The 27,382-nt window shown below is 33.2% G+C and overlaps 2 protein-coding genes across 6 annotated transcripts; one reads left to right on the top strand and one right to left on the bottom strand.

Moving 5' to 3' along the window:
* The first annotated feature begins 3,083 nt into the window (after positions 1 to 3,083).
* LOC107421115 (glutathione S-transferase TCHQD) lies at positions 3,084 to 5,774 on the top strand. Of its 4 annotated transcripts, none has more exons than XM_016030281.4 (3): positions 3,084 to 3,336; positions 4,509 to 4,771; positions 4,952 to 5,774. In XM_016030281.4, the coding sequence occupies exons 2-3, from the start codon at positions 4,563 to 4,565 to the stop codon at positions 5,544 to 5,546; spliced, it is 804 nt and encodes a 267-aa protein (XP_015885767.1). In that variant the 5' UTR covers positions 3,084 to 3,336; positions 4,509 to 4,562; the 3' UTR covers positions 5,547 to 5,774. The 4 variants fall into 4 exon arrangements, with proteins under 4 accessions (XP_015885767.1, XP_015885765.1, XP_015885766.1 ...); XM_016030279.4 differs by having other exon boundaries at positions 3,085 to 3,336; positions 4,503 to 4,771; XM_016030280.4 differs by lacking the exon at positions 3,084 to 3,336 and adding an exon at positions 3,343 to 3,549 and having other exon boundaries at positions 4,503 to 4,771.
* Positions 5,775 to 6,901: 1,127 nt separating this feature from the next.
* Positions 6,902 to 25,513, bottom strand: LOC107421114 (uncharacterized). Of its 2 annotated transcripts, none has more exons than XM_016030277.4 (18): positions 25,243 to 25,513; positions 21,530 to 25,048; positions 21,169 to 21,331; positions 19,967 to 20,133; positions 19,601 to 19,677; positions 18,286 to 18,417; positions 18,091 to 18,207; positions 16,826 to 16,918; positions 15,931 to 16,008; positions 14,109 to 14,165; positions 12,613 to 13,417; positions 12,472 to 12,527; positions 11,958 to 12,037; positions 11,770 to 11,852; positions 11,572 to 11,651; positions 9,528 to 9,607; positions 8,480 to 8,525; positions 6,902 to 8,234 (listed from the first exon to the last, which is right to left on the bottom strand). In XM_016030277.4, the coding sequence occupies exons 2-18, from the start codon at positions 24,726 to 24,728 to the stop codon at positions 7,002 to 7,004; spliced, it is 6,546 nt and encodes a 2,181-aa protein (XP_015885763.3). In that variant the 5' UTR covers positions 24,729 to 25,048; positions 25,243 to 25,513; the 3' UTR covers positions 6,902 to 7,001. The 2 variants fall into 2 exon arrangements, with proteins under 2 accessions (XP_015885763.3, XP_015885762.3); XM_016030276.4 differs by having other exon boundaries at positions 21,169 to 21,346; positions 25,243 to 25,510.
* Between the last annotated feature and the right edge of the window lie 1,869 nt (positions 25,514 to 27,382).

Genomic DNA, 27,382 nt, shown 5'->3' with positions numbered 1-27,382 from the left:
TGCAATTCAAAAGTTAAAAAAGAAAGACTTACATACACCTATATACTTGTATATCCATAGGTTTGGTCTAATGCTAAAATTATGTATTCATGTTCATAAGCTTAAACTAGTTGTAAAAACTATTCGACCACAACTATTCATAAACAAATGAAGAAATTTAATGAACTAATTAACAAGTTAAAAATATGCTATGAGAATTGGTTTTATTAATTCAATTCTTGTCACCAAAATTTTCAACATACACTTATCAAAAAATATAGAGGCAAAGAAATGCAAAGCAACACAAGCCAAGAGGTAATAATGTGATTAGGGAAGTGCTCCAAGAGAGGAGCATTCATTTTGCTACGTATTGTGAAAAACAATTCTTAATAATGAACATACAAATATATTAACATATTATATATATATATATATAGAGAGAGAGAGATATACTGAAAATGAGTTATTTTTTAATGTTCATTTCTTCAATTACTTTTTTATCTATAGGTATAAGTAATTTATCACTGCTTTTATCTTCTTCTTTTTCTTTTTTTGTTATTTTCTTCCTACATCAATGGAATAAAAAAACAGCGACAAAAATCACATATGTTTTCACCACATACCCAACTAGAGAACACCAAAAGAAAAAAGAAGAAGAAGAAGAAGAGTAATCAACTAATAAAGACAAAGTTGAGGGTTGGTCCAACTAGATTGGGGATTGATAGCCTTTTGTAAAAACCTTGCCATCAACACCCACACGAGAAGCACCGATCCCATTCCCATTAGAGCCCCAAACATAACATGGAGAAGCACACGTTCTAGAGTGCTGAGATTCGAAAATGGAGAAAATCTGTGGAAATAGAGAAGGAGAGGCTAACCTTTGACGAACTCTTCAAGTTCGGAGGAACGAAGCGAGGCGATATCAGTGGTGTTGAGAGCGTAGAGGCTGTGTTCGAAAGGGAAAGTAGAAAGAAAAGCAAAGAAAAAAAAAAAAAAACACATGCGTTTTTATAGAGAAAAGAAATAAAAAATAAAAGAAAAGAAAAAAGATATTATTTGGTATAGATCGGTTAAAATTGGGTTATTTTTTTTATAAAAAAAAAAAACTTGCTATTTTTCAAGTTTTCATTTGTACGATAGCTATTTTTCAAAAAAACCCCTAAACTAGTTCTTTTGCATTGTAAATGTGAGTTATCTTTGCAACACCATTTTGGACTCTACACACAATCCTCTAATAACTAATTTGAGCGCCTAAACCATCTTTTATAGGAGTGTGTATAAAGATTAAGATCCTAGTTCTTATTATGTTGTCTTCACTATTGTCTGAACTAATCAATACAATGTCAGCTTATTTTAAGAGTATAGCAAAGAGAACTAATTAAGAACAAAGTAATTATTTTTATATGAAATGACATTATATTATTGACCCAATAAAAATATATAAACAGAATAAAAAAAAATACAAAATCAAAATACTCTTCAGATCTATTAAAGTGAAAAGAACTAACCTTTCAAATTTTGAAGAGACCAAACCAATCTTAATTCAAAAATCATTAGCAAATAATGGTTTAAGCCAAGCCATCGAACTGTCCCTCCAATCAAACCATAACTAACTCATTCACAATTTTTTTTTCCTTGCTAAACAATTACTTTATAATCATACATTTAATAAAACTTCTTCTACTAATTCTTTAAGTGTCATATATTATCAAAATAAAAGTTATCAAAATCAAAGTTAGATAGTACCCTATATTAACAAAAAAAGGAAAAAAAAAAAAAAGATTTCATGATATTAAACTTAAGATGAGAGTTGTTTAATTTAATAAATTTCACATATCAAACTGTTTACAAATATATTTTGGAATCCACAAAATTGACTTTCTTTGTATGAATTGTCTTAACCCAAATAATTTTGAGCCTCATCTTTATAATGAATAGCAAAAATGACGCAATCTCAATAATCTATGTATTGTTTCAGCACCAGCATGTGCTCCCAACCCCATCAGCGCCATATGAGAGAGATATGAGAGGCTAAAACAGCCTGTCTCACTGCTTTTCACAAGGCACCAACTGCCTTCTTTGACCGTCTTTTTTTTTTTCTTTTCTTTTTTTTTTCTTTTTTCTTTTTAAGAAGAAAAAAACACTATTTATTTATTTTTAAATTTTTTTATGGGTAAGAACATCTTCTAATTAGCTGTTCTTGTACTATACTAAAAGTCTTGCTTTTTATTGGATCATTAACAAGCACCATGTTATAAATAAATAACGTTGCTTTTCTTTACCCAAAAGTAGCCTTTACACAAACTCATCCCATGGGCCATATATTCTTCAGCTTTCCTATGATGAGTTTATTTCTTGCTTTTATAGTAAAATCTATGATTATCCCATCATGACACTCCAGAAGCTTCATGTTTTGGTTAGTTGCCAGCCAAATTTATAACCAAGGTATTTTCTAGTGTAGGACCACTATTTCAAAAGCATGGTAAGATCATTCCGCAAAATAAAACATGATCTTTAAATTATATAACATGTTATTCATAAATAAATAATATTGGATTATATTATCGGTCTTATTATACAGTAGAAATTTTTTTTATAAACAAATGAAAGAATAAATAAAAAAAAAAAGAAAAAGGAAATGCTGTTATTTTTGTATTTAATACAACGTTGTTATGAAGTTTTATGGTGTGAGTATTATAGTAACCAAAAATTAATTTTGGTATTAATTTCAACTATAAAATCTGTCTGTAAAACTTGATGTCATTCAATTGACAAAAGTGGTAATATGGTGTCCCCCTCAAGGACAGTTTCAGACAATGATTGCAAATATAAATCTCCGCTTAGATCGTACTCTCAGTATCTAAGCAAACTCCCTCCAAAAAAAAAAAAAAAAAAAAGAAAAAAGAGAAATGTGGTTGTAATTTTTTCTTTTTATAAATATATTACGGGTTGAAAATTGAAATGTGCGGAGTGACGTGGCGGAATCAACTTGGGAAAGTACATGTGGACACGTGTCATTAAGGAAGAGCGAGTATGTAAAATCTTTGGCAGATTAAAATCTAAAGCACTTTCCAAGTGGGGAACAGTGAGCTAAGAGTTTCCAGTTGTAATTTGTTCTGATTCTTTTGGTTCATCTTTCTTTCACCTTTTCAACGCCCTTTTTGAGTTTTTTTTTTTTTTTTTTTTTTTTTATTTGCCTGCACATAGTCTCTCACAGCACAAATCTCAAAAGCCCTAAGCAACAGCGTTTTCTTTTATTTTCTTTTCTTTTTTTCTTTTTTTTTTTAATTTATTTTTTCCTCTGTTTCCAAACAGTTTGAGAAAATAAAAAATAAAAAATAGCTTGCAGTTTTCGAGGTAAACCACAGTTGACTCATACTTTTACTTCAAGTTTTTGGTTTTTGTTTTTTTGAATCTGTTTTTTTGTTTTGGTTTTTTCTGATGTTGAGTTTGTTGTCTTAATATGATATTCGGTTGAAACTTGTTGTGAATTTGATTAGAGCATAGGTTTTGGTTGGTTTTTTAGGAGCTTATGCAATTGGAACGCCTTATTCAATTTGGCTGCAATTGGTAAAAAGGGCTTGAAGAGTTTTTGTATCTGCATTCTGTTAGTTTTTGAACTGTTGTTGTTGAATTGGTTGTGCATGTCGTCCTTGTCTTGTCTGAATTCCCCTGTTCTTTTTTTTTTTTTTTTTTTTTTTCTTGGTCTTGGAATTAAACTTCTCCAAATTATCTCTTGTTTTTTAATTGAAATTTGAGCTTGTTCTTTCTTAGCAACTCTCTAATCTTTTATAGTACTTTGTTCGTTTTGTGTTATGATATGTATATATAATAGATTTTATGCACTATCTGTATGTGGGTTTGCAGTTTTTTTAATCTGTCAGGTTTTTGGTTGTGGTTGTTGAACTTGCTTTCTGGGTTATCGTCCTGGTCTTTTATTTTGGTAGTTTAACAGTGAAATTTAAATGGTAATACTTGATTCTTGAATATTTGATTTATATTTAAATTCTTATTCTGTATGCATATTTTTCACACATCCAATACACAATACAAAAGCAAAACTCTGGAATTCCATGCAAAATCTTGTGGTCCTAGCAGATCTTGGACAAAGTTGTATTGTTAAGAAGAGAAAGATACTATATTTTGCTCATAAGATATGCTAGCTATTCTTATTATCACATATAGATGATTTGTTTCCCAAAAAAAAAAAAATTCATAGATTATGAAATTACGTATTCTAATGTAGTTTTATGGTACCCACCAATTTCGCTTTATCTAAACCATGATACATAGAGGCACAAACTATAAAGAATGTTCTTCTACATCTTGTCTATATCATTGATAGGGAAAATTACCCTTATCCCTATGTTTGCTTAATATTATCATTGGTGTGTTTTATCTGATTGTAATATCATCCATGGACATGATGTGAAACAAATTAAATTAGTCTCTTGTTTGGTGGCTTTGAGAAAAATTATCGGAGAATAGTAAGACATGTTATTGATCTTCTGTGTGTTGTTCAGTTGCAGACCTCAATTCTTCATGCTACTTGTATATCCTACAAAGCTGATGAAACTGAAACCATGCAACTATATCACCATCCATACACTTTGAACAGCCAAAGAGTTAGACTCGCTTTGGAAGAAAAAGGCATCGATTACACATCATACCATGTAAATCCTATAACTGGCAAGAACATGGATGCCTCATTCTTCAGGATGAATCCAAGTGCAAAACTCCCCGTTTTTCAGAATGGTGGCCACATTATTTTTAACACTATTGAGATAATTCAGTATGTATCATCAAACCTTTTGTTACAAATTTGTTTTTGAATAAATTTTTTTTTAAAAAAAAGAGAGAATGAAAAAAAGTAATGGGATTGTTACTGGTTTTGCTTATTTCTTTCATTTTTTGTTTTCTTTCTCATTTTTTGGGGACAAAAAAGATTTTAAAGTGCTGCATAATTTTTCAGTTATGTGGAAAGGATTGCGGTTGTCTCCTCAGGCGGTGATAATGTCGCATTTAGCACCAGAGAAGTCATTGAATGGATGCAGAAAATACAAGAATGGAATTCTAAGTATTTCACGCTTTTGCACATCCCAGAGAAGTACCGCAACTATGTTTCCAAATTCATAAGACGGGTGGTTATAGCTCGAATGGCTGAGTCTCCTGATTTGGCAGGTGCCTACCATCGTAAGTTAAAAGAAGCATATGAGATGGAAGAGAAGTTGAAAAACCCAGATACTTTGAAGCGGGAGAAGGAACATCTCATTAGACTTCTTGATGAAGTCGAAACACAGCTCAATGAAACAGCTTATTTAGCAGGGGAAGAGTTTACCATGGCAGATGTGATGTTCATTCCCTTGCTGGGTCGCTTGGCGCTTTTGAATTTGGAGGAGGAGCACATCCGTAACAGGCCAAACATCGCTGAGTACTGGATTTTGGTGCAGCAGAGACCTAGTTACAAGAAGGTGATTGGCAAGCATTTTAATGGGTGGAGGAGATACAAAACATTGATGAAAACCTGGTTCTTGGTTCGTGCAAGAACTATGCTAAGAAGATTTTGATAATATGAGTTGAATAAATCGGGAAAAAACAAATGGAGTGGTTACCGTTCGATGCTGTAAAAGAAATTTCAAGTGTACGTATTAGTTTCTTTTTTGGCATTTTCTTCTTACTTTTACTGGAAGATATGCATATGCATTGAATGGAATACAATTATATTGGTTTAAAGGTTTAAACAGAAACAAAGAAACATATTTCTGAGTTGAATCATTTTGATGCTTTTTACAGAAGCCTGAAATATTTATGGGATTTCTTGTTTATATAAATGAGTGTGAAAATATCTCCAAACATTCAACAAAATTGAACTACAAAAGAAGAAACAAGCATTGCTAGTGTATGGTTTGGTTGCATTGATATATATGAATCATGTAAAATAGCTGGCTAGAAACTGGTTACTTGCAAGAAAATTTTTGTTCAGTAATGGAATAAACTACAATAACTTTACCTGTATGTGTCACCCACTTAATATGCAAAAGCAAATTTTGAGGTCCTGGCAACAATGAGTTTCCTTTTGAGATCATCAAATACGAAATCATGAAAACATTTACTGAACCGTCAAAAAAATCTGTACATTGAAACTTAATACTCTTTAACCTATCTGTAACCTATCTGTTTCTTCAAAATTTGTCAGGAGTATAAACGAGCAGCCTCATCATGTTTTTGGCAAAAAGCCAATACACCAGTTTAGATTCCCAAAATAAATAAATAAATAAATAAAAATAGAGGTCTTGGTAACCTGGTTTAGAAATTTTACTTTGCATACGTCTTTCTGTCAAAATCTTTCTTTATAAAGACAAAAAAGGATCTAATAATACTACAACAATCACAGTGAACAAAGGCAACTTTGACCATCATAGCAACTTTCGATCTCTATGAAACTGCAAATTCTAAATTCTATTAAAGATTGGAAAAGGAAGAGAACTTAAAAGCAAACTGCAAAAGAAAAATGAACCAGAGAGAGAGAGAGAGAGAGAGAGAGAGAGAGAAGACCTTTGGCTTCCACATAAAAGCATAGCGGTTTTCATATGTGGCAAAAATAAAACTATTGTTATATGAATGTGATTAACAGAGTTTTTGTAATATCAAGTGCACCGTCTTTCCAAATGCCAAAGTTACCACTAAATAATACAAATAATTGTTTCACAATATTAGCAGGAAAAGAAAAACAAGAAACATATAAAATAAAATCCTAAAGTTTTTCATAATTTTCAATTCCTGTAAGAATCACATGAACAAAAAATACCTACTTCTTTGAGGTGCAACAGGATTGATCATCTTGTGTAAGAGTACATCACCAAACGGGAGTAACTTTCTTTTCCTGGAGGTTAGCAATAAAAATTCAATACAGGGACTGGGATTTGGATATTAAATTAATTTTCATTGAGAATTGTAAACCCAGAAACAAAGAATTGGGGATACATCAAAGTATAAAGAAAATCAGTTGCTCTTCCTATAAATCAATGTTGATTTTGGTGCTCTGAATGCTGATAAAAATTATTTCCAGCTTTTTCAGCCTTACAGCTTAAATCCTCTGAACAATATGTACTTCTAAGCTCATTTGTTACTTTTCCTATGCCTACACCGTTTGACCCACCTCTTGCATTTCCCATGCATCCAAGCCTATTCCTTAGCCATGGGGGCACTGATTTCGAATTATTCCATTTTTGCTGTTTAAAATACCTCCTGCCCAAATCGCATGAGGTTTCCCTTCCTCGTTTAGCAGTATTTTGATTGTGCGTTAATGGAATATCCGCATCTGGTCTGTCACCGGTTGTACTAGGAGAACTTTCTTCAGAGTGGGAAGTTGCAGGAATACAGCCATCTAGTTGTGCTTCTTCTGCAGGTTCATTAGCTGTCATATGGTTGAAAGCAAGTGAAGGTGAAGGGTTTTTGTTATCACGGGGATAGGGGGGTAGTGGTGGAAAAGGAATGAAAGGCATGCCAGGTGCAATAACCATACTTCCTACATGGGGAGTCCCATATTGCTGCATGATAGAAAGTGGGATTCCATATGAGACAGGTAAACGAGATACAAATTTCTCCTGTGGCTGCCCAATCACCATATCAGGACACATTGAATTGTGTACCATCAGTGGCGCAATTGGTGAAACCAAAGCCTTCTTGAGGGGAGATGAAAACCCTGGTGGAATATCCTCAGGGATGCTATGCCTTCCATCATGAGCCATATGGGCTTCCTTGACCTGATGATGATCATGTACACGATGAGAGCAATTTTTTTCCTCTCTGCTCACCTTGTCCTGATAATCTGCTGCCACTGCACCAATCCCAGGCAATGAGCTAGATTCAAACTGTTTAACGGATGTAGAGTCCATCTTCTGCTCCTTGTGTTGAAGAGAACTTAACTCCGGTTTTATCTCTGCAGGCTGATCCCATCGGCTTTTACGCTTGCGAGTTTTTGTCCCACTGGTAGGGCAATCACCTATAGAAGGTGCAGAGCAGCCTTCCTGAACACCTGCATCCACCACAGGTGTTGCAACTGTTGACTGCTTGACACAGTCTATTGCTTCTGTAGGTCTTCCACCCTGATCACGCCAGTTATTATGAGAAAACCTATAGCTGTTTGAACTCCTGTGAAATTCTGTCTTGCCATCATCCCTGTCTACAAAGTTAGGTTTTCTGATAGGTCTTGGGATCCATCTATCTCTAAAGTTTCTTGCTATTTGATGGACCTGAATGTGTATATTCAACACATGTAAAGCCACACAAGAATATCCAATCATATATCAATGTGTCATAAGGATAATAAATAGCATCAAGTGAAGCTCCAAGCAATTTGTGCAGTAAAACATAAAATACTAAATTATTATAGCATCTTAAAAGGAATTTCGAGGAAGAAAAAAAAAAAAAAAAAAAAAAAAAAAAAAAGAAAAAAGAAAAAAGAAAAAAGAAAAAAAGAGTTAGTCTGACATAATACCTGTTTGTCATCATGTTCTGTTAGTGATAGCATCGACTCCCTAAAGCTGCACATAAACATAACATGTAAGGGATATGTTCAAGAAAATAAACCAACCAAAGTAAATAATGAACTTAATTAACAAACAAGATCCTCAATTGCATTTCAGAAATTAACAGCTGCAAACTGGCTGGAGACCAAGACATGCAAGATCCTTTTTCATTTGTTATGGGAACAACAAGAACACACAGGCCATAATTATCCTTAATCAAATCTAGTTATTATGTGGATGTTTACTATTTAGTACAAAAATTAATAGTAGAGAAGGGACCCACTTAAGATTTTAAGGAAACAATACCTGAAAAGCATAAAGTATACTAGTTTAAGAGTTTGTGGAAACAAAAATTTTTATCATGGAAAGTAGTTATAGAGTACATCCATCCATCAGCATATGCAACTTTTTTCAACACCAACAAAAGGGAATGAGACTGGGCTTCTAAATAATTGGTTAAAAATGTTTCTTGATTTTCCTTCATTTTACAACTATTGCATAAATCCAAAATAACGCAAGAAAAAATTCAAACTATCTTTAAGAGATATAGTCCAATAGAGTCTATATGCTTTCCAGGTCTTCATAAAGCTACTAAACTTGCATTATCTTTAAGTAACAACCTGGATTTTACTAGACAAGAAGAAACACTTTGCTATAGAATAGCCAAAAAAGTATTAAATCCCATAAACAACATCAACAGTGATATCTATTTCCCCCGTTTCTATTATTCAATTCAGAAAATCCTACATTTCAGATCTTTGGGAAGGCATTGGGAATGGTCAGGAAGGCGATGCTATTTTTTTTCACCCTTCCTACACGTTACAAGCTTTATTGTTTGATCATCAATATAGCTGAGTTTCATTCACAACACAAGTAATTAACACCTGACAGAAATGCAATTACAAATTTTCGAAATACACAGGCATAGTCACCAGCCAAAGAAAAAGAAAAGGAGATCCACATACTGGAATAGAATATTAGGCCATTCAGAGATAAAAACCAGTGAAGTTTCCTAACCTCTCCATTCCAGGGCAGGGAGGACCTCCATTAATATGTTCGGTTGATAGAATCTCCCTCACAGCCAAATACTCCAGGACCTGCAGAAATGATCAGTTAGCAGCAAGCATGCTGTACTCTCAAAATTTGACCACCATTTTATCCAATGTAACAAACTTTCAACAAGTAGTTGATAATAATCCACACAAAAGAAGAAGAAGAAGAAGAAAGAGAGAGAGAGAGAGAGAGGAAAAAAAAAAAAAAAAAGGAACCACCTACCCAGAACAATTATGTTCCATATCATTCTAAAAATTGTTTAATTCAACTGAACCAACTGTATAGCCTGATTTCAAGCAGTAAACCAGATAAGTTGCAGGTTAGGCTCCCACCTACCCAATTTTATAACATAATTTTTACACGTTTCATAAAAATAAGTGGCCTGTACATATATATGCTAATGTTATGAAGTGAATAGTAATATACATTTATTTTAACCATTAGTACCTCAGAAGCTAAACCAAGTTCCACAATTTACCACCTCAGAGGCCTAAGGGCATACTGCGACTTGGACTTTAGCAGACAACAGTGCAAAGAGAAATGTATTCTGCATCTTACAATACACAACACAGGATGCTGTATGCTACACTCACATATTAAAATACCAGAACAATTGGTAAATCTTAAGACAAATAAATAAAATATAAATGTTATATCTCCTTTCCATATTTATACAAGTTCAAAATATTACAAGGTTAACAGAAAACCCTCAAGACTGACTTTTACTTTCTTTTACCTCCTCTAAGCTTCTCTCCATCACAAGTACAAATGTTTATAGTAAAATGCCCAACCCAGACCCGCCAGACTTCTAGAATGGAAGACATCAATACTGAAAGAATTATTTCCTCAAAAAAATAAATGAAAAATAGAAAAAAAAAAAAAAATCTGAGAAGAAAAGCCTATCACATCGGCCTCCATCATCAATGCAGCAGAGTCCATTGAGCTTCAGAAAACTCAACTCCTCGCTGAAACATTCAGCGACATGCACAAAACATCAAAAACAAGAACTAAACACCCATCTTCTGAGCTAGTTGCTCATTAAGTCCTACCAAATATCCACTCCAACCGGAATGCAAGGAAACTACAGACAATTGACACCAAACTAGAGAAAGCATATTCCAAAACTCCAAGCTATGAAACAACAATTCAGCACCAATTGACAATGACACACACATCCCAAACAAAATATCATAAGTTGGGATCTTATGAAGGACAGCTGCCTCAAAAAAGAAATGAAACCTCAGTAAAGGAGGATCACTTCCAAAATGATATACCTCTGTCGGGATCAAACCAATGATGCACATTGTCAAGGAGTAAAACCCACCCATCTCATCTCTTAAACATATGAAGAGTTCAATCCATAAGGTACTATTGAAAATTCTACTCATCTAATCTTCAACCTCTCTAACCAAACCTCATATACGAGATCAAGAAACTTTCTGGGGTTAAAATTGTGACTTCAGTTCTGGAATTTCTTAATAAATGGATTGCAACAGAAAGCCTTGACATTATAAGAAGCTTCATGTACACACAATTACAATGTTGAAGTTAAAAAAACTCTACAACTTCTATTCTGTAAATTCATTTTAGAAACCAAAGACATATATTAATCTAGGGGAACTTATTTTGCCCTTTTTAAGTGGACAAGAAAGCTCAGCATATCTTATTTCTTTACAGACGAAATATTTCAATTGAATTTCATACTCGAAAACATCTCATACAAACCCTATTTTGCAGTGTCAAACAAGTAGCAGGTATTTGACCCCATAACTCATCATGTAAGTGAACCAATCTTTTTTCTTCCATAGGAGACAGAGTGAACATTACTTCTTGTCTAATTTAATTTCACAAGATTAGATCTCATTTATGTCCAATTTTTCCAATGTATAGAAAAACACTGCAACTAAGATGTAAGACAGATAAAGAGAGTATCAATATTCAAATTATTGCAAAATATAACTAAAAACTTTAAATCCATTAGCATCGAATCTAGTGGCAGTGCAAGCACCTTGAGAAGCTTCCGGAGGATCGGTATCTTTTTGAAGTCTCGTCTGTACTGTTTCATTATGTTGTGTAACATTCTCAAACCTAATTGAGAGAAACATTTATTAGCTAAAAAATAGGGAGAACAAACATAACGAATTGACATTTCCAGCAATGAAGAAACACATTTCAGGGCTATGAAACAATACAAAGGATACACTACCATTTTTGTTAAGGATATCAATCAATACCACCCGTGATTTTGTTTTTAAAAGGGCATCAAGGATCATCGAAAGATCTCGGTTGCTGCAAAGAAAATAACTTTTATGAAGATTAACTACACATATATAACAAAAATAACTTGAATTGTTTTTCAACTTAGATAATCATATAAAGAGATTCTAAAATGACCTCTGAATTGCTTCACCATTGGCACTATCACCTGATGCAGCAGTAAGAAGAAGAAGCTTCAAGTATCCTTTAGTGGCATCCTGTAAAAAAGCGATGCAACTTTCCGATATGAAGTCCCTAAATTACAATGCACAGCAGGAATAACCAGAACAGACAAAAAGATCAATCATAGAGGCTAAAATAATTTTTTTACTTTTCTTTTTGTTTTTTGGATTAGAAAAGAAAATAAAAGAGGCCAAATTATCCACGAGAAGGAAATGATAATAGGCTTCACTAGAAGTAGCATTCACTGGAAAAATATCAGGTTACAAAAAACTATCACTAAAAGAAAATTGAAAGGTGAGTATTTTTTCCAGAAAAAATATAATAATAAAACCAAAATGAATCATCAGGGGAAAACGCCACTCAGGTTAGTGGCCAAAAAGAAAATGCAAACAGACATAAGAGAATCCAGCATGCTTATAAGTTTCACATTCTAAAAAAATTGTAAACACCATATTTTTTAGCTACTTACTTTCCTCTTGCTTATTCCCCCTTCAGTATCCAGTAGCTCATTAAGTTTCTCCTCAACTGCAAGAATTAAGGGTTGTTAACAATTAAGCTAATCAGCCTATTCGATACTCTTCTAATAATAAGTACAAGAAGAATAGCTGACCTGATTCAATACGGCTAGCACCTTCTATTAATTTTTTAGGTTTGACAGCAAGCACCTGAGATTTGTTGGCTGTCACCTGAACTTTGGCAGCATTTGGGAGAACATGCTTAACTTTTCCTTTCTTAACAAAAGTGGCTGAATGGGAAGTTTTCGTTTTATGATGTGCTTTAGAAGAAACCCGCTTATCATCAATAGCATCTGATTTCAATTTCCTATTACCATCAACTCCATCAGATAAAGATTTGGAAACCATTTTAATTTGAGAAGCAATCTCCAGTCTTGGAGAAGAGCTCAAGGACTTTTCCATGTTTTCCTCTTCTATGGTAATCTCTTGCTGAACAGACATTGGCTTACTAGTTGCATCATCAGCCTGTTGAGAAGTTTCAAAAGGTTGGGCAGAAGATGGTAATTTTCCCTGTAAATCATTCACCTCCAGTGCATCATTTGTATGGGAAATATCAGACGTAGATTGATTCATGGAATCCTCTTTTCCTTTAGTAATTTCTAATTTCTCAATTGCAGTTATTGATTTATCCCTTCCATGTTTGTTTTCTGTTTGCATTACCACTCCATGGGAGGAACTGCCTTTAGGCTTTAGATTATCCAAGCTATCTTCAGTTTCACAATCCTCAGGAAGCATCACAGGCTCTGGAAATTCATCATCCGAATCATCTTGAACAATGACATCAGAATTAAGAGGATCACCACCTATATAACCGCGGCATTGATTTGAACCACAATAACATTTTTGGGCAGCTGCCCCAAATACCCTTACATAATTGTAGTCAAATGTCACCTCTTCACCCTGTCACAGATAAAAACAAGCAGCCCCAACAGAAGAGTTTAACATAGAGCAATGATTATGAATGCATAAAGCAAAGTAGAAAGAAGAAGACTCTAGCTACAAACAGCGGGTACAGAGGCAAATGTATGCAACAAGCCATTAGAACCTCATTACCCACAAAATCAAGTCTCATCTTTCTCCATCTTTTCCTTAATAATATCTCTTTTTTCCTTTAGATTTTATTTTTCTTTTGGATTTTAAAGACCTAATTAAAACTAAGATATCAGATATTGCATGATTAAGATGAAAAAGTTTTTAGAACCAATGCAAGCAAAATAAATAAACATATATATTTTCTCTAAAAATAATACAAAAGAGCGAGGAAAAAAAAAAAAAAAAAAAGAGTCAAACAAGCACATGGGAGGTAATTATTCAGGATTTCTACACGGAGGTTTTACAATTAGTATTAACAATAAAATGTTGATTCCCCAAGGACCATCCATATACAAGGGCACTGCAGTGATTCAATGATCAGGGAGTGACTCATAAGACTTAAACCCCAGTGAATTGAATGATTATTCTACCACATAAAACCTTTACAACTTCAACTTGATTTCTCACAAACTGCATGGTTAAAATCAATATGACAAAAAATAAACTCCACAGAAAAGTTCTAAGCATGAAAATAACAATGCTACGTGCAAGAAATTACCTTCTTTATATCTCTCAGTGCAAATAGTCCTATACAAATTTCTCCATTCACCATCCACTGTTGAACAAAAATTACAAAATTAGGTAGAACATAAAAGAAATAAAACTTAAAAGCAAGCTTTCAAAGAAGCATAGCTCAAGCAAAGCAACTAACATGTGAGGTCTTGAACTTTAGGGTAAATAATTTTGCTACTATCCGTTTAAACTCTCCCTATTTACAGGATTCAGGTTCGCCTTCAATATTCACTAAGATAAGTTTTTACACACAAATACATGACTATGAAGGAAGCAGCTATATTATGATACGTCAGAATACTAGAAACATTAAATACGTTTATGTTATATCAATCAGACAAATTAAACAGAAATACTATATAAGCATTATTTTGTGCACCGAAAAAGAATTATGGTCGAGCTTTTTTTTGGGGTCAAAAGCTCTACTTGAAGGCTAAAAGCTTTTTTGTTAAAAAATAAGGATATTTGGCAAAAGTCAACAAGCACTTGTTGACAAAAAAAACAGCTTCTTTTAGCCCAAATTTTGTGCTTCTCTAGAAAAGCTCTTATTTTTAGCTTCTATGGAAATTTAATGAGCATTTATTGTAGCTTTTTTAGCTTATATGGAAACTCATTGAACATTTAACGCAGCCTTTTTATTTACAACCCAACACTTATTAACTTTTTAATAAAAGCTCTTTTCAAAAAGATCTATTATATAAAGCTCTACAGACTAAAAAGCTCTATTTTCATCAGCTATACCAAACGGACTCTATATTTATCTGAAATACTAAAAAAATAAAAAATAAAAAAGCAAATCGAGTCTGTCAGATCTATTTTTAGTGACAAATAACCCATAGAATAAAAATATTATGATTATTATCCTTACAACAAAACATAATAGAATCTTTCATATATTAAGAAAAGGATGAATCATAAAAAAAGTTCATGTGTGCAACCTATGCTTCACAACTTGAGGCATAAAGGTGACAAAGATACATTTCTAAGCCTTGATTTACAATTCTCTCTAAAAAATTGCAACAACCCATCCAATACCTAAATATGAAAAATTCATTTTCCATTATATGTATCAGAACTATTCTTTCCAAAATAGTCCCAAAAAACAGTGGGAGTATCCGGGATACAAGAGGCATAAAATAATAATAATAATAAATTTCAAAAAAACAAAAAACAAAAACAAAAACCAAAAAAGAAAACAAAACAAACAAAACAAAACAAAAACAGAGTAGGGAACAACTGCAACAAGAGAAACTAGACAATAACAGACTCCATGATAAATGTTTTCCAACATCTAAACTAACCAATCCTAGAGAATCACAATCCACATAGATGCATCAGACAACCACAGTCCTCTGTAGCTCTGTAGCCAGAAGATACTACTCCCCTTAACAAAGGGGGCAATGGTTGTTTAGAGGATATTGGTCCCCCAAGATACATGAGACATGGAAAGACAAAAGAAAAAAAAAAAAAAAAAAAAAAAAAAAAAAAAAAAAGAGAAGAAGAAGAACCGCAACTAAAGAACTAGACAATAACACAATACTAGGCATTTTACAAAATTTAAGCTCCCCAGTGCAAGAGAATGGAGATCCACATAGATGCATCAGAAAACCATAGTTCTTTCTAGCAAGGTGATGCACTTTTCTCTTAACAAAGGGGGCGATAGTGGCTTAGAGACTATTTCTCCCCCAACTAATAACCATCCACCCATGGAAGAAAGGAAAAGAGCTCATCAAGACCAACAAATGATATATTGAGAATAAACTCATTCAATATACAAATCACAAAGATAAGAGCTGATATTTAATCACCTTTTCCGTGCGACAATTTGGATCACAACTATGGTTGATGAAACGTCCCAGATTTCCCTTTACGCATGCATCTATTACCTGATATAAAATGTGGAAAACATGAATGGTCTATCATAGTCAAACAATCTATGAAAGATAATCAGACACAATAGAAAAGAAGCACAATTATCTAATATGAAAGATGAGCTAAAAAGATTAACCTAGTCAACCATTATGTATTAGGTTAAAAAGAGTAACTGATACCAGAAAGAGGACAAATATAAAAGCTGATATACCCCCCCCCAAAAAAAAAAAAAAAAAAAAAAAAAAAGATGTAAGTGGAACAATGCTATTAAAGAAAAAGTTTAATTTTAGGCAACAAGCTTAGTCCTACAAGGCATCTTAATAGCTTCGGAAGATGCCATGTGGGAATAGAAACATAATATCTTATAAGATTTAGCATAAACAAGTAAATTAACATATATTAAAAGTGGATGAGAATAATTTGTCTATGTCATGCTAGACAAAACTCTTATAACATTAGCTAACAACTATTAAAGGATTCTGCACTTCTCTCCTAACTATAAGCAATAAGGACATATTACATTTTTATTTTCCAATAAAATTTACTTAATAGTATAAGAAGCATTACACTTTACTAAATAGAATGAGAATTCCTTGAAACAGTAAAAAAAATAGAAAATAAATAATTTAGATCATCGACAAACATGCATGACAAAAAACCAGCCCTTCCTTTTTTCTGGTTCAAGGCAGAAATGTTCCATTATTGCTTCTTTTCCAACTAGATTTAATGAATATTTGGAACATGCATATGCTACTCATAAATTTGCCAAAAACCCATCACAAAAGGCTCAATTAATGTGTGAGTAAAAAAGTATATAAGTATGGCACAAACCTCACTGCCATTCAATGTCATGAAGTAGAAATGCTTATGACCCTTCAAGGCATACTCTTTCTGCCTTGCCTCGTAAGCATGCATATCAAGCACCTGGTAAGACATACATTCATTATCTTGGCAAAGAAATAGGTAATATTATATCCATGTGGACAACGTGTAGAACGCAAATTACCGCAAACAAAACAATCAACCGCAAACAACCCCTACCCTCAACCCCACCAAAAAATATAAGGGAAAAAAAAGGGATAACAAAAAAAAAAAAAAAAAAAAGAAAAAAAAAAAAAGTAAAGCGCAACAAGTGGGGCAGAATTTCAAGCCATTTAGCACTGCATGATTAACTTCATTTACTGAAGGAAGGGATTCAGCTTTTTGCCTCTTTGTTAGTTTATCAAATCTGTTTAAAAATCCATCTATGCAGTCATAAGTGCAGTCTTACCAACAAAACTTCATTCTTTTCCACTTATACATAAAAACTGAAAAGTGTAGCCTCACCAAAAAAAACTTCATTCTTTTCCACTTATACATAAAAACTTCAGGGCCAAAAAAAAAAAAAAAAAAAAAAAAAAAAAAAAAAAAAAAACCACACTTGAAATGCATTCATGCAATTTTTTATGTTTGGTTCAGGTGTAAAAAATGGTTTTCTGTTATCTGTTTTCTTATATTCAAAAACAAGTCAACCAAACAATATTTCTTCATTTCAAAACCATCCTTCATCAAAACTAGATAAAAGCAGAAACCCTATAGCAAAATGCATATTCATTTATAAAACCAATAATAATAATAAAAAAACTTAAAATATTAAACTCTGCCATTAATTTAAAAAACATTTCACTGCATCTCTTCAAACGATGATGAAGTAGAGGCCCACAGTGATGCACAATACCTAAAAATTGCATACCCTCCTCTTTTACTTCAAAAATCTTCTATTATCTTCTTTGAATCTTTTAAATCTTTCATTCCAAATCACCCACTACAAAGCCATAGCATTTTGCTAATACACCCTTTCTTTGACTTTACAAAACCATCAATCTAAATTTTAAATATTCCTTGGGTTGTAAGAGAGAAAACTTGACATATTTCAGCTATATACAATAGCCTTACACCCCAATATGAAACCAAATCACATTCTACTCATGATCTCATAAATATTATAGAACATTATAAGTTTCAGCTTCAGTAACTAGCCAAAAGAGACCATCACTTATGAATAGAATCCACATTTGAATTAAATAACACAAATTTAATGAATATCTCAAAGTTACCTCCCCAACATATTCAATAAGAAATTGTCCTTTGGATATATCCTGACTTAACTTGAGCCCATGACCCTTTTTCCCACATGGATACTTCTCCACTTTGGCATACTGGCGTTTTTGGAACTGTGAACAAACAAAGGGATTAAAACAAGGGACTTTGAAAATCAAGAACACAATCACTACAAGAAATGGCTGACAAACCTGTTGATTTGAGCAGAGGTCTCCACATGGACAAGCTCCTTGCACACATTCAATGTTAAGCACACGATTCAGGCAGTCATCTCCACAACCAAATGAGCCATCAGAAGGTCGTTTGCAATGGCAGACCATTATCTGATTTAAATTTCAGTGTAAATAAAACTAGATGATTAAGACTATGACCAAAAAGCCACAAAATCCACCAAAAAATTTTACAACAAACTAGCCTAACTTTAGAATCAATTTACGAATGAGGAAGTATCATAAATCCATATTCATTTCAATAAAAAAAAAGAAGTTAAGCCTTCAAAAGCTAGGCTGCATTGGGAGGAATTTTAAAATCCTTGAAGGCATGAACCCACCTACACCATAACAAGGTTTAACCACAAGAAAGAGGCATCTGACTTGTCTACATCAAGACACAACTCTAAATAGGCAGAAACATTTCCAAACTATAATATATAGAGTTTTTCACATTTTATATTGCAAGGTTAAGCATTTCCAACAGCACATTAATCCATAGTCAAAGAGGTACAATTAATATTGTTGAAAAGAAATTATTCCATTTAGTTTCACTAGGAGGGTGCCAATTTTCTGCATAAGATGAAAAGTAACACCTTGCTTAAGGCGTGTCTGTATTTTCCCTATGCCAGTTCCAAGGTGGAAATGATAATATTTTCCTCTAAATGCAGCCTTGTTCAACCATGCATGACAAAAATCCAAGTTTAAACCATTACTAGTCTAATAAATGTCAAATTCAATGATTATACAACCATTCTTCTTCATGAGACGAACCACCCAGACACCAATGGGCATGCTATTGTCCATCCATAACAACAATATAAATTACTTAAAATAATGCAAAATCTAATCAACTTTAAAAATAGAAATTGTTTTTGAATATTTCTATACATTTTCTTCAACATGCCTAAACATGATTGTTAACAGCATAAATCATAATAATTTTTTTGTCTTGGTTCTTCAACCATAAATTCATCCAAACAGAAATACATTCATATATACATATATATATATATATATATATAATATATCCAAGATCTCATAGATCTAATGAACATGCATCCAAGTTATTATAGATCCAATAAAAGAGTATGTACTGGCATCTTCTTGGTCTTGTTTCTGGAATCAACATGTCAAAAGACTAGTATTTGCAAGTGGAGCATATGAATCTCAAAAAAACAAATATCTAATTTTGTGAAATAAAAAATTTAGTTCTTCACCAATCGGCCAAAAATATACCAAACATAAAATATCAAAATGATCCAGTCAAAAAATAAAAATTCAATAAAGTAACAACCTCATCAATAGTCTGCGTTTTACGACTACGGTGTAGGAACTGATTAGTTCTGATACGTATGACATTCTCTTGTGAAACTGCAGTGCACCAAAAATATCAGAACCAAAAAAACCATGCATGTGTCTATTTGTGTCTGCATCTAAATGAATATATATACACGCATTCTATCAGAAAAAACATTTATATGTGTATATATACATATATATATAGTAACATGCATATGCTGATGTAGTATTTGTGTGTTGTATGCAGATGCCACAGAGAGAGAGAGAGAGAGAGAGAGAGAGAGAGAGAGAGAGTGAACATTCAGGCTCATGTTCTCAGGCTCGACACAATCTTATATCTACAGAAGCAGATAACACATACATGTTGGACGCCTGCATTCCAACCCCTTTTGATTTAATCGGGTTCCAGAAGCATCTTCTTCACCTGAGGCATCTGATAGTTCCAACTCTGCATTAATTTCAGCATTTGACTTCTCTTGAGGGATTGAGCAACAAGCAAAGGCTTTATCCATGTTGTCCTTGCAGGTCCTTTAAAAATGGATCAGAAATAACAAAATATCAAGGAAGATTTAGAGTAAAATTCAAAAAAGATGATTCAGAAATACATGAAAGAATTGTGTACAAGATCAAAATAGTTACAATTTTTACAATTCATTCATAAGCAACCATATCCATGCTGATAAGCATATTAATTCATAGCAAGATGACTCTGAGATATTCGTACATTTATGTGCAGCAAAGGTCACTAGAAAAGATTTGACTTGTTTTTTGCAAATGATGATTAAATGATCTCCTCTAGAAAAGTAGATCTACTCCAAGCATAAATGTATAAATGGAAACTATCGGTTAACCATGTACGTTCCTATGATTTTGATTGAAAAGTCTCAAAGAAGTTGTGAAGATCAATCACAAAAGGCCCAAAAGGATGATTCTTATGTCATTTGCAATCCAATCAAGCTAAAATGAAAATTCAGTTCAAGAAACTAGAAGATGTATGATTAGATTATCAATGGAACATTACAGAACTTCAAAAAAAATGGCTGGTTTTTTAGATAAATCACTATCACTAGAAGGCAACAATCCTAAGCCTTTATACCATTTTACAACCAAAGATTGCTTAGGGAAATCCATATGACTGCCTCAGTTTTAAATAACTTGGAGAAATATATGATTTGCTGCCTGTAGCAAACCATAAAGTGGCAAATCAAAGATACTAATAAAAACTCCTAAAGCAAACCAATAGATTATACCCTACCAAGAGTTAATTGCTTCTAAGTTGCCTAGCCTTTCACTTTTAAACCAAGTCTCTAAATATCATATCATAATGCAGAAGTTTAATGATCCTACATGTATATATCGATTCCATCTAAATACAAATGAAGAGTAATGATCCTGCAGATATAGTTTGCAAATAAAAATAAATTGCATAACTAGTGGTTTAATAAAGCAAACACAAATATAAAATTTATAAAATAAAATAAAATGAGCTATATAACATGTCTTATAGTTTCTGCGCAGTTAGAATCCTTATAATGATCTAACAAGGTATGAATGATGCTGTACCATGTGCATTTAGTTTCTTCAATAGAATCGGCAAGTTCAGCAGGTATACGCCGCCATTTAAGACAATCATCGCAGCGTGCCCAAGCATTATTTGGGGGCAAATATTGCTCAACAGGACCACCAGATGCAATATTGCTGTCAGAGTGTGTTTTTCCAGTGTCATCTACAAAGCAATTTCCTACACCATTAATGCATGTACGGTCAGAAACAGCTTTCTTTTTTCAATTTTTCAAGCATGCCTAAACATAAAGCATTGACAATAGAAACATGAAAACATTGAGCAATAATGATAATGATGGCAATGATCATGTGTGACAGATATTTAGTAACATAGATGCCCATACAAGAATTAAATGCATACCTTCTTCTAGGTCACTTTCCACTTTGCCAACAACCTGATCACAAGCAGTTTTCTCCTTGGTTTTCTTCTTACTAACAGACCTCCTTTGGGTTTCCTTTTTTCTGCGGGCATTCACTCGCTTACTTCCTGAGACAGAGCCTTTGGACCTGCTCTTAGGAATTGCACGTCCCTTGGTTTTAGCAGCGGAAAGAGAATTCTTAGACTTCTGTGACTTTGACAACCCAAGGCTAGCATCTAGGTTGCATTGTGTTTTAGCTTCTGTACTGCTTTCTATTTTAGATGCCTCTGCAGAAACACCAAGTTCAGTCTCTCCTGACAAATGCAATGATTCCTTAGATATCTCCTTGTTACTTGATGAGTTGCTTGAAGCATTTGCACTAGCAGATGACGTAAGAGTCTCCGTGGAGCAAATGCCATCACTAGAATTCTGTCTTTTTCCACGTCGCTTTGATGGCTTACTTTTGTTTATTCTAACAGGGCACGGTGATCCATCTTCCACAATGCAATTACCTGCACCTGAAACCTTATTTTTCTTCTTTCCTCTCTTACTGCTGGTAAGATCTACAGGTGCAACAAAATCATTGGGAGGAGTCAAAACTGTAGCGTGTAAATCTTCATTAGGTCTCAAATCAACATGGACATTTGGAATCAAGTCGATAACTTCTGAATCAGGGGAGGTCCCAGGATCTTTACACCTACTATCACTTAGTATTCCTGATGCTTCTTCACCCACTACAAAATTGGCCCTCAAATCTCCAGCTAGCTTCTCTGTAATCACATTGCCTTCCAAGTCCCTATTAGCAAGTTGAGCATCGAGAATTGAAGCATCTGCACAATTCTTTTCCTTCTCTTGCTCGTTGGTGAAAAACTTCAACTGCCTAACAGTTTCACCATTCCTCAATTCATCATCAATAGAGCTGACTAACTTTGGAGATCCCAAGCCATTCCTTGGGCAGGACTCAGTTCTACATTCACCACTAATAGCAGTACCAAATGGTAAGGTATGGACAACCTCAGGAACTGTGAAGCTAATACAATTTTGACCAACTTTCCCCATTTTAACCTTCAAACGTAAACCATTAGTCGGAGTAGAACATTTTGTATTAGAACTTCCACCAGCCCCTCCACTCTTATTCCACTTTCTAATTTTTTTGCCACCCTTTGATTTCTGCAAACCTCGATTATGAACTTGAATCAACTCAAGCCCATTACAGTTCTCAAAAAGTTGTGTAATATTTCCCAACAATCCCCAGATAGATGATCTAGCTGGTTTGGACAGAGAGCTTCTCTTCTTTCTAGCAGTTAGGCAAAGCTTGATACTTCCTTGAGAGGTTGACGCTTTATCTGTACTCCTGCATTTCCTTGCGGCCTTTTTCGTCTTGGTCTTACGTTTTGCTTTACCTCTTTGACTACTTCTTCGAGAGGATGATGACACAACATCACAACATTTGTTCTCAACAACAAAATCAACTTTCAAACTATCTTTTACTTCATTATCTGCTGGTTGACAACAGTCAACTGCATTGCAAGAATCAGTAGGACCAGAAACATCATTCCCAAGTTGATCATGTATATTTAACATCCTAGGTGAATCAGTATTGACAATAACCAAGGGTTGACAAGACTTTGGAGAAATGGAGTTCTCAACAATACAGTCAGAAGCTACACCAGAAGAACCTTCTGTAAAGTTGCAAGTGTTTTTTTCCAGAGGTAATATCTGGGTGTCAATTTCATCTTTTACATCAGTTGTAAAATCAATTTTCTCCCCCACAGTCACTATATCCTTTTTGGCTGAGGGACTACTATTATCATTCATCTGCTCATTCTGTAGGGCAGAAAAGCTCAGGCACTCAGACATATATAAATTTTCCAAGCTTTCCTGGCAACTTGATGAAGATGATATTTGGATGCATGCATCAAGGTTACTCTTAATTCCATCAACCTCTGCAACTCTTTCAACAAAGAGACCAATATCATGGTCATCCTTCTGATCATTCTTCCCATTACAATCATTCATTTCTTCAACTGTATGTACTTCTGAAGGCATTTCACCAATATTTAAAAACGACATGTCATTGAAGACGTCAGCTTCAATCCCAGCATCTGAAACAACAATTTTCCCATACAAATTTTCAGAGGGATGATCAATGCTCTTAAAATCCTGCTTATTTTGTTGAACAGTATCACTGGATACTGATTCCAAAGGTGTTTCACAGACCTGCAACGGTGATACTTGCTCACACAAATCGGTCTTTAACCCTGCTAAAACATCAGCTTTCTTTTCGATGACCCCTTCTTCACCACAGAGACAACTACTACCTTTATTTTCCTCCTCATCCTGTTGACCACAAATTTTTGGTGAACCAGTCACAGCTGAAGCTTCCAAGGGAAGCTCACAGCAAACTGGTGAACTTGTCAAACCATTCTCAACTTGAAGCCCATCATCCTTCAAGCACTCCCCAGCACTTTCCACATTGCAAATATCACTGTCACTTCGATTATCATTCCAACAATCCCCATCCTGTTGATCATAAATTCTTTGTGAACCAGTCATTGCTGAAGCTTCCAAGGGAAGCTCACAGTGCACCAATAAACTTGTCAAGCCATCCTCAATTTGAAGTCTGTCATCCTTCAAGCACTCCCCAGCACTTTCCATATTGTAAACATCATTGTCACTCCTATTATCATTCAAACAATCCCCATCCTGTTGATCACAAATTCTTGGTGAATCAGTAACAGCCGAAGGAAGCTCACATTGCACTGATAAACATGTCAAACCATCCTCAATTTGAAGCCCATCATCCTTCAAGCATTCCAAAGCAGCATTTTCCATATTGCAAATATCATTGTCACCCCGATTCTCATTCAAACAATCCCCACCATCCCCACATTGATTTTTCAACATATTCTCCACTGCCAAAACATCTGCATTTTCATTCCCACCCACCATCCCATCTCTATTGACTGTAACATCACTAGAACTCGAACAACCGGTATTATCATTCTCATATATCTCCGAACACTGATCAGGCCCACCTGTTGGGTCAACAATAGGATCAATTAAAGGGTTACAAAGCTCTGAGCACGACTGCTGCTGGGGACCAGATAGCCTCGAAAACTCCAAGCATAAATTCTGCTCAGCATTGGACAGGCACGAAGGAGGTTCCTCCAAGGTAACAGAATCCTCACACGATCCCATCTCGACTAAATCAATTTTTTCTCTTTTTTCTCAAACTACCGCAAACCCATCACTCCAAACCCATCACTCTAAATACCGTGAAAACGATCAAAAACGAACTCTAATACAAACATAATCACAACAGCAAAACAATGCTAGACCCAATCACCTCCAATCAAACCCTAACTCTCTTTATTCCAACCCGTCTCCTTCGTATAACAAAGAAGCCGACAAAAAAATAAAAAATCAAAAAATAAAAATAAAAAAAGAAACCTGTTGAAGCCGTCAGAGCAATCTTAAGCGCATAAAAACCCTAGAATCGCATTCCTTTGACTTCTCCTCTGCAAAATCAAAACCCTAAAATTTCAGAACCGACGAACGTAAATGCCGACATAGAGTCACGAGTATAGAAATTACAAAGCAAACCCACGTATACAAAAACCGGCATTCTTCCAAAATTAAAAAAAAAAATTAAAAATAAAAACAAAATTCAAAGAGCGATACAAACCAGCGATTGGAAAAAAAACCCAAATACCTGGTAGAGGAAGGAAGAGATTGAAGAATGTTGAAGAATGTTTTTTTTTTTTTTTCTGGGTTTATTATTTACGTCTTTAATTTATCAATTCCCATTTTAATCACCTATTTTTTTTTTTTCGTATAAAATCAATAATATTTATACATTATATATATATATATATAATTTTTCCTCTGTGTATGAGACAGAGAGAAAGAGAGAGAAAGGGAATCGGTTGGTAGTGTCTGTCAACAAACGGTTTAAAAGGTGAAAAAAAAAATTAATTAAAAAAATAAAAACAAAAACAAAAAATTAACCCAAAAAAAAAAAAAAGGCGAATTGGGAGCCTCTCCGACCGAGGAGAGACGCTTTTATCATCTTCATCATTGACTTATATTTTTAGTTTTTATATTTTATTTTTTTTATTTGACTGTTTTAGCCCTATTTGACAATATATATATATATATCTAATTAGAAAAATGAAAAGACTTTTTTAGCCCTACATTGTGGACATGATCATGCCCTTTCAACAACCCCGATAAGGTTATTTTGGTCATTATGGATTAATCAAATAGGGGAAAAAAGGATTGGGATTTTTTTGTTTTTTTCTTCATATAAATGAGATATTATGTAAGAGTGCCACATCAAAAAGTGAAAATATCTAATGGTCCCAGTTTCAGCGTATGACCAATTGCTTGGTCTCGATAAATTTGGACACACGCAATACCATTATGCTTTTGGATTTTTATACGCCTTAGGCCTCTTTGGTAATCCGAAAAAATTAATAGGGATTAAAATTTTGTTTTTTGGGAAAAATGACAACTTTTGTCATTTGGATAGCTTTTATGAGATGGCAAATTGTGGGTAAGAGAATCAAATTTCTAAATTTTATATAAAAGAAAAAAAGTGGAAAATTTGTTGGAGGAGTTTATAAAGAGACAAATAAACACTTAATTTGCAAAATAAATTTATGGTATATTTAGATATCAAAAAGTTGATTAAATAATTTTAGTAAATAATGTGATATTATTTTATTAATTTAGATATTTTGTTTATATTCTTTCCTTATATATATATATATTTACCAATCAATAAAAGAATAATTCGTCATCTTTATTATATGATTTGATAAGTTATTTAATAAATTTTTTTATATATATAATATTATCAATAAAATATACATTTTCATAGATTTGTTTTTTCTTTCTTATATTTGATATATTTCTAAATTTAAAAATAATTATTTTATATGAATAAATATATTTTAATATTTTTTTTATTTCTATACTATAATGTAGATAAATTTTAAATTATCTTTATTATATTTTAATAAGTTTATATTTAAATTCATTATAAAAATATATAAAATGTAACTTTTTAATTAATTTTTATCAAATTAGACCACTTTTTAATTAATTTTTTAATTCTCTCTCTCTCTCTCTCTCTCACATTTGAGAAGGCACTTCTCATTTATTTTTCTTATTTATTTGTTCTACTTTTTTAAGTGGTTTGTATCATTCAATCTTCATCTTCCGTATATATGTACTGAGATCTAAAGCTTAAAACAAACCACTTAAAGCTCATTTTTCGTTCTTTCTTCCTAAGCCAACAATCATAAATTCCTTAAATTTTTATTTTTTTTTTCAAAATTTCTCTCCATCTCAGTAAGAATATCTCAACGCAAGATCCAATTATTTTTATTGTTGTAACCCAAAACCCAAAAATAAAAATTTTCATCATAAAGTATAAAAAAATTATTTATTTATTTATTTATTTCCTTTTTACGTTCGTGATGTCAAGGAGAAAAGAAAATTTGTGGATTGCTACTTGCGGCTTGATAAAGAAGTTTGTATCAGAAGATTAAGAAGAAAAAAATTTAAACTAAATATTTAATAGTGAAGGAAAATAGACAAAGGATAAAAGGAATAGAGCGAGATGATGAATAAAAACGTTTTTTTTTTCTTTTTTTTTTTTACATTTGGAATTTAAAAGAAAATATACATATATATATATAGAAAAATATTAAGAGAGTCAATGCTAATGACATCAATTACCCATGTTTTAGCACATGTAGCGTATGATTATTTTTATTTCATATTTTAACAAAATGATAATTTGGGTAAGATTTTATAAGTTCCGTGTACGAAATACGAGAAAAAAT

This window comes from Ziziphus jujuba, chromosome 5, assembly GCF_031755915.1.
Source record: "Ziziphus jujuba cultivar Dongzao chromosome 5, ASM3175591v1".
In the NCBI taxonomy this organism is placed as follows: Eukaryota; Viridiplantae; Streptophyta; class Magnoliopsida; order Rosales; family Rhamnaceae; genus Ziziphus; species Ziziphus jujuba.
The sequence above is the reverse complement of the archived record's forward strand: the minus strand, read 5'-3'. Positions and strand labels throughout refer to the sequence as shown.